This window comes from Myotis davidii, unplaced genomic scaffold, assembly GCF_000327345.1.
Source record: "Myotis davidii unplaced genomic scaffold, ASM32734v1 scaffold1494, whole genome shotgun sequence".
NCBI lineage: Eukaryota > Metazoa > Chordata > Mammalia > Chiroptera > Vespertilionidae > Myotis > Myotis davidii.
In genome coordinates this window covers 119,044-126,729 of record NW_006286246.1, presented here as the reverse complement: position 1 = coordinate 126,729, position 7,686 = coordinate 119,044, and the positions used below count along the sequence as shown (strand labels likewise).

The 7,686-nt window shown below is 43.3% G+C and overlaps 1 protein-coding gene across 1 annotated transcript in view; it reads left to right on the top strand.

Annotated features, from left to right (window-relative positions):
• Nucleotides 1–2,336, top strand: part of IPCEF1 (interaction protein for cytohesin exchange factors 1) — a 128,022-nt gene extending 125,686 nt beyond the window's left edge. The window contains exon 11 of the mRNA XM_015560017.1: nt 357–2,336. Coding sequence (XP_015415503.1) covers nt 357–521 — 165 coding nt within the window. The 3' untranslated portion in view covers nt 522–2,336. The remainder of the gene's footprint in view (nt 1–356) is intronic.
• The last annotated feature ends 5,350 nt before the right edge of the window (nt 2,337–7,686 follow it).

The window sequence follows — 7,686 nt, the reverse complement described above, 5'->3', positions numbered from 1 at the left end:
AAGTTTGGCTGACCACTGAATAATGATACAGTTATGAGTTTCAGGAGGAAGAATGGTCACACTAAGACAAAACTATCACCCTGGTGTGCAAAAATGGATTAATCAGAGAAGCATCACATAGGAGACCTTGGCTGTATGTCTAGTTCTTCCACTGGATAGGATACCTAACAGACGTCCTGCCATATATCTTAGGATTGTTGTAGGGATTTGAATATTAACGGGTAAACACACTTTGATAATTTTTATGAATATGTCTGTTCAATTATTTGTAAAAGTGATGAAGGTGGCTTATTGAAATTGAGATACTCACTACAATCCTTACCTCCCCCCCCCCTCTTTTTTTCCTATTTGGACAGTGTAAAGAACATGACCTGGCCATGATTAACCAGTTGCTGGATGATCCGAAGCTGACAGCCAGAAAATACAGGGAGTGGAAGGTCATGAACACCATGCTGATTCAGGACATCTATCAGCAGCAGCAGGACCCTGCATCCGCATCAGCCCCTGCAGGCTCCCCCTAGGGAGTCCGGAAACCATCTTCCTCTGCCTCTGTTGAAAGTTCTGTTTGACAACAAGCCAGCATTCTCTGCCCTTCTCCCCCCAGGCAACTCTTCAAGATGTTGCAAGAGCTTACATTTTCCTTAAAAGGAAAACTGAGACCAGTTCCTCAAGTACCAGCTTCCAGTAGAGATGCAGTCTTGATGAGGGCCAGCACCAGGAGCAGCAGGACTCCTTCCAGGTGTGGCGTTCCCATGGAGACTGGAGGGATGGAGTCAAGTTGAACAGTCTTTGTGTTCCTGCTGGGAGCTCAGTTATGCCAGACTCTAGGTGGAATGTGAAAACTCTAGCTTCTGTTCCCTGCTCTCAAGAGAATTACAACAGTCTGTGGACGAAGGATCACCTTTTTACCATAGAAATATTCAGTTCTCCAATTCTACTGCGTTGGGCAGCTGAGTTCTCCAAATCATTTTGTTGGATGAAGGAATGTTTTCTATGGCAGCAACTGGAACAGGACAAATGTTTTTGTGGAACTGAAATCCCCTGCCCCTGGTCCAGAAAGGTGGTACCTTTTCCACAAGTGGAGAAACACTTCATAGCGAGTGGGGTGTGGGAGAACCCAAGAAGGAGGTGTGTTCTGTATTCCCCTCACTCAAAGGACAGCTTGATGGGTCATACTTCCCCAGCTGGGGGTGGGGTGGGATCTCATTATCTTTCCTTTCCACAGAACAGCTAACAATAATGTCTCCTTATACTTGGAGGCCTCTCCTCATTCCCAGCGTTTCTGAACCACTATAGGAGGCAGTAACAGGTCCCGCAAGGAATGTTTGCTGCAGTTGTCCTTGCGTGTGTGCCTGTGCGCAGTATAACTTTATGTCTAGGTTCCCCAGGATAAATATTGATGAGATCATTCTGTTATCTGAATTGTTTAAATACCTTTACTCCAAAAAAACAACAACAGCCAGCCAACAAAAACGACAAGAGAGTTAAAACATGATTGTTTTATTTTTGTATGTTGATGTCACATTGTGTCCTATGTGAATAGCCATCTATAATGTTTGTTATTTAAGTATATTTATAGAAGTTCAAATTACTAGTGTTTTAAAAGATGATATACTATTCTATGTTTTGCTCAGTATATATTCTCAAAGGATATACATTTTTGCTTGAGAAAAATAGAAATACTATTGATGATTGATTCATTGGAGTTATTACATATATAATGTATGAGGAATGCTCAGGAAATCTTGTGGGATCAATGAGGGGCATGCAATAATTATCTTTCATTTTCTGATTTATCTCTTTCTCTCTCCCACCCTCCCTCCCTCCCTCCCAGCCTCCCTTTCTCCCTGCAGAGGGCTTAAATTTCTGTTTTAAGTCACCCCCTTAACTGGAAATGGATTTTCATCTTACATTATCCCTTTGGATAAATAAACTTTAAATCTTATGCCATTTATGCCCTAAACCAAATGAAACACAACTAATGTAGTCTTTTGCCTAAAGACCTGTAGAAATTTAGGGGTCTGTTAAAGAGAACTAATTTCATTAGAGAAGCAATATGAAAGTCTTCCCTTACTAATCATCATGAATATTTTTCACCATAAAAGTAACCACAAACCACCAAAACCTCACTTTGGCCCTACCCTTAGCAAATGGTCATCATAACACAGTTTTCTGTATAGCATTTAACCATGGCTTGACATTCAAATGGAAATAACCCCTTAGTTTTATCTGCAAACTAAATGGAAATAGTTGCTGAATATTTTCCCAAGCTTTACTAAGAAGTCTTAATACTTTGCAAAAAAAAAAGAAAGAAAGAAAAGAAAAACAAAACAAAAAACCGCCAACCTAAGCATTAGGAAAGAAAAAAATCAAACTAGAGAAAACACACACACAAACCCAAAAGAGAAAGCAACCTGCAGTGTTAGAAGCTTGTGTGAGATAAGAAACCAGGGCAGTAAACTCTTCAAAGCTCCTACACCAAGTGGAACATGCTGGGTGAGGTCACAGGCCACACAGAAGAGGGCGCCTGGCCTGTGATGAGTTACTGTTGGCACAGAGAGAAGTAACCATTCATGTCCTCAGATTGGGATCTGAAGCTTCTGGTAGGAGAGGCCGATACTTTCATCTCTCCTCTGGAAATGATCATTTAGCAGTTATTAGCACATTGATTTTGTAGGACTCACAATGTCAGCCACCTGTAGAAGGAAGGAGACGTAATGGAGGAAATAATAATGGAGTGTGACATACTGTTTTCCTACCTTTGTTCTCTGGTTCCCAGCACCAACCTATACATTTCAAGAGTTGTTTTTTTGTTTGTTTTTTTTCCCCCTAAATTGAATTCTTCCAAAAGCTTTTGACTAGGGCTTGGGATATATTTCAGTGTTCTACTTTGGCTTTTCATGAATACACATTTAACTGACCTTTTAGTAGACTTTCCCTTAGAACCATCCAGAAGCAAAGTAGGTTCGTGAGATTACTTAATCAAGCCGTTCGGTTATGTTTCAAAGTCAAGTTAGTCTAGACATGCCTGCTTTGTTAGTTAGAACAGCCACTTTGCAGAATCTCCCCAGATGGGAGTTAAACTGAGCTGTACCATTTTGCATTCTGCTCTCCTAGACCAAGGGGAGACTGCCCTACCCACACCTATAGACACAGGGTCTGAGGGCAGTGGATTGACCCAGAACCATGGCTGTTCAGTAAGGAAGTAGAGAATCTCTAAGTGTCACCAGGTCCAAAACCTGTGGGCACCTGCTATTGATTAGGATCTGGATCAGACTCCTCCTTGGGGTTGCCGGGAGGACCACTTCTCACCACTGTTAGTCTGTAGACCCGAACTGGTGCCTGCTAGGATACCCTCACCTGCTCTATTGCAGCACTCGCTAAATCAGATGGCCCCATATGTGGGTTCCATCTTTTTTTGCTTTGAATAATTCTTGGTTCTGCTGCAATCCCAGCATAGTATCAAAGGCTTGGGAAGAATCATAAAGCACATTTTTGCAAAGACTCCAGGAAACCTAAGAAAGAACTTATGTTTGAAGTGAGATTTCAATGTGAACCAATGCCTTATAACCAATGTATGCAGCACTTTATAGTTTGCCCACAGTGTGTTTCAGGCTCCACCTCCCCCTCCCCAGTGGTCTTCATGGGATGATTGTGGTTTATTGCTACTCAGTCTGATGGAGCGAGGAAACACACTCTGAAAGGTGAGGTGCTGGGGAGGGCCCCACGTGGTATAGCCAGGACTTGCACTTGTTCCTCCCTCTCCCCTTTGCTCAGTTGCTGTTGCGTCCAAGTAGTTGGACTTGGAGTGCCCATGCCTGTGTGCCTAAACAGGCAGATGCTGTGGTGGCTTTTGCAAAGTCATCCATTTGAACCCCCCGGGGAATGGGGGAGGGAGCCTTCTTTTCCTTGAACACAGTCTCTTCCCACAGGTTACTGTCCCTCCCGCAGTGACCTGCTGACTGTGAATTGGGGTTTAACCTAAGAACTCTGGGCTTCTTTGCCTTCCTTCTGAGAAGTCTACTGCTTGTGAGGTGCTGTGAGACCTTTGGATGAAAGAGATACACTTCAAGAAATGGAGTGTATTGTTTTGTTTTCCTTTCAAAGAGTGTCAGGAGATGTCAGAGACCGAGCTTAGTGGCTTGGGGCCACTAGTCACGTAATTGTGAGGATAATTTCCCCAGAAAGCCTTTAAATCACAAACGAAATCAGAGATAAAACATAAAAAAACACTTTTAAGTCTTTTCAAGAGAGATGACATTGAAAGGTAATATTTTGATTACAGCCACACTGAAGACTTAGTGAGCAATTTAAGTACATGGGGTGCCTAACTGAAAGTTACTATTGATTGAAGAGCTGCCATGTCCAAACGAAGTTGTAGGGTGTGTTTCTTCTTCAGTCTAGTAGGAAACGGTATTTGATTGGGGTGTTCCCATGTATTGCCCTTCCAATGTTTTGTACACTTATCTCACAAGAGAAACCAAGTCCTAGAAATGTGAGCTGACTGCCCTGCCCGGGCTTGTGGAATATGGAGTTGAAAAGGAAAACCCTGAAACTGGACTGTAACAACCCATGTGAAATGGACTGGGGAGGGGACAGTTCTGGTTTCACACTATGACGCCAATCTCAGGGAACAGGATATTGAGCGGCTACACGTTTCTCTACATGCTGAGACAGGAAGCTATTTTCTTGCATCCTCTGCACATCTTTCTTTACTCTTCCCCATATTACCACAGGCCACAGAGAAAACATTAAAAAAAAAAGGATTTTTTGTTTAAAAAAATAGTTCTTGCATTTCCCTTGCTGTGAGGAGACTTAACTGCTCTGTATTGGTATTTCTTCGAGTCCAAAGGGGAAGCATGCCCCATGGAAACACAGCACCCCATAATAAAACCAAGATTATAAGTCACCGTGTATGCTAATGTCCTTGCATGAGGGGGATGTCACTTGTAGCACTGCATGGTCTTTGGGGGCAGATGTTAATGTGGAAATGACACCTTCAATTTCGTTGTGCTTTCATTCTCTGTCACCTACCTTCTTGGATTATTCTGAAAAGTGTCACGGCTCATTTCTCATTTCTCCTGCTTTATTTTTTTGAGGTTGACTTGTAAGATAAAAATGAAAACAAGGTGAAATATATATACATAGTAAAATTATATGGAAAAAAAATTAAAATATACTACTGGTGTTCATTTTCTGCCCGACAATGTTGCATTCTCAAAAAAAAAAAAAATTCTCCAGGAAGTGTTTGAGGGCTGGGTGTTTATCATCTGTAAAGGTTACAGCGCCCTCTAGTGCCAGCCACTAAAATAGATGACTGATATTTTTTATTTTTAAAGAAAAGATCTAATTCTGTTGGGAATTCTTTTTCAACAATAACTGATGTGGTCTCCTCCAATGGGCCTCAGCTTACAGGTTTGTTAGCACAGAGATATTTATATATTTCAAAATTATTGGTGTACAAACTTAGCCTTGCATATTATATATCCCTTATCATTACTCAGCACCCACCTCTTCCTTAGAGATTTAAACATTTATTCAGATTATAAAAAAGTTACAACTTGCGGCACATCAGTTACTTAAAATACATAAGCTATTTCCATGAAAAATAAACAAAACTAATACTGAAATAGCATAATAAATCGCCTTTATTTTGGATCCACTCATCAGAGGAAGTTAGCCTGCATTTGAACTGGATTCACAATTCCTTGATTGCTGTCTATACAACCCATTGTTTTATCTCTCTCTCCCAATTCTCACTTTACTTGTTGAGCTCTAGCCTTGCTTTTTTTCCAACTCACAACCACCAAGTACAATGTTTAGGTGCATATGGAAGCAGTAAAATTATTCTAGACCAGTGGTCGGCAAACTCATTAGTCAACAGAGCCCAATATCAACAGTCCAACGATTGAAATTTCTTTTGAGAGCCAAATTTTTTAAACTTAAACTATATAGGTAGGTACATTGTTATTAACTTCATCAGGGTACTCCTAAGCTGGCCTTTGCTAAAAACGTCCTCAATCTGATTGAGGTACGTTCGCTGAGGTCGACCCCTTCCAACTCTCCCATCCACACTCGTCTTGCATACTTGTTTCGTCTATCTCCTTTCATTCATCCTCTCTATATGTCCAAACCATCTCAACATACCTTTCTCAATCCTCGACACTACATCTTCTTTCACTCCACAACGTTCCCTAAAATTAACTTAATAAACTTTACTTAAAGTTTTAAGTCAACTTCACACTGTACGTGCGCGCCCGCACGTGGTATTTTGTGGGAGAGCCACACTCAAGGAGCCGAAGAGCCACATGTGGCTCAAGAGCCACGGTTTGCCAACCACTGTTCTAGACCAAAGGCAAGGGTATAGTCACTATACGATAGTGTGTTCCTGATTTCTAGAGCAATCCTGCACCAGTTTCCTATTGCTGCTGTACCAAATTACCACAAATTCAGCAGCTTAAAATGTGTTTTCTTATAGTTCTGGAGGCCAGAAGTCTGATGCGGCGGTCGGTCCCAGGATGGCGTTCCTCCAGGAGGCTCCAGGGAGAGCACATTTCCTTGCGTTCTCCAGCTCACCCCCATTCTTTGCTTCATCTTCAAAGTCAGCGATGTTGTGTCTCTGCATCTTTCTTCTTAGTCCTGCCCTCCTCAGCCTCTTAGAGACCCTTGTGGTTACATTGGGCCCACCTGGAAAATCCAGAAAAACACCTCTATTTTAAGGTTAGCTGACTAGCACCTGGATTCCGTTTCCAACCTTTTCAATCCCTCTTGCCCTTAATTCCCTTTGTAACATATACACAGGTTCCAGGGGGTGGGACATGTCCATGATTTTGCTCACCATACATTTCTACTTCAAATATTCTTCTTCATCCCCCTGCATCATCATCATGCCCCCTCCCCCCTGAAATTCCAAGATTGCCAAGGTTTAACTATAAGCATGAAAGTCCTTTTTGTCATACCATGTGATTTGAATTGGATTTTATTAAAATGTGGATCACCGTAGAAGAGGTAATTCTATCTTTATGAGTAGAAAAGCAAAAATATCCTAGCTTTTATTTATTTATTATGATTTTTTTGCTGTAAAAAGCTTTACTGTTTCACTTGGTCCAATGCATGGGAGCGGGCCCCAGGGTGGTTAAAAGAATGGCCAGTGGGTTCGGGGCAGAGGCTCAGGCAAAAGCCAGACCCCAGGGGAAGGCAGAGGGGCCCCTCAATGGCCTCTGGGCTCCACAGGCTCCTGGTCACGCTTGAGGGGGAGCCTTTAGAAGAGACACTGGCCCAGCCCAGCCTGGGGGCCGCAGCCTGCGGAGGTGAGTCAGGTGTCGCCCATCTCCTTGATGAGTTTCACCGCCTCACCCGGAAGTGGTTCTCCAGGAAGTCACAGGGATAAGGGCCTGCAGCTCCCGAAGGGCCAGGGTCAGGTCCCTCGCCAGACCTCTGGCGGCTTCCATGGCGCCCTGGGTTTTGCCCACTCTTCTTGGGGAGGCGTCAGCGTGTCCTGGAAGAGAGTGCGGCCACCGCGCTGGTTTCGCATCTTTAACAGACGCGGGGCGCCTTGTGCTGAAGTGGCCCCGCCCGGGAGAGCCACATCTTCCGGCGGAAATAGAAGCCCTGAGAGAGGTAGGTGTGGGCGGCCTGCAGGGGCAGGCTGGCCGGGCGGCTGACCAGGAATTGTGTGTAAGGCAG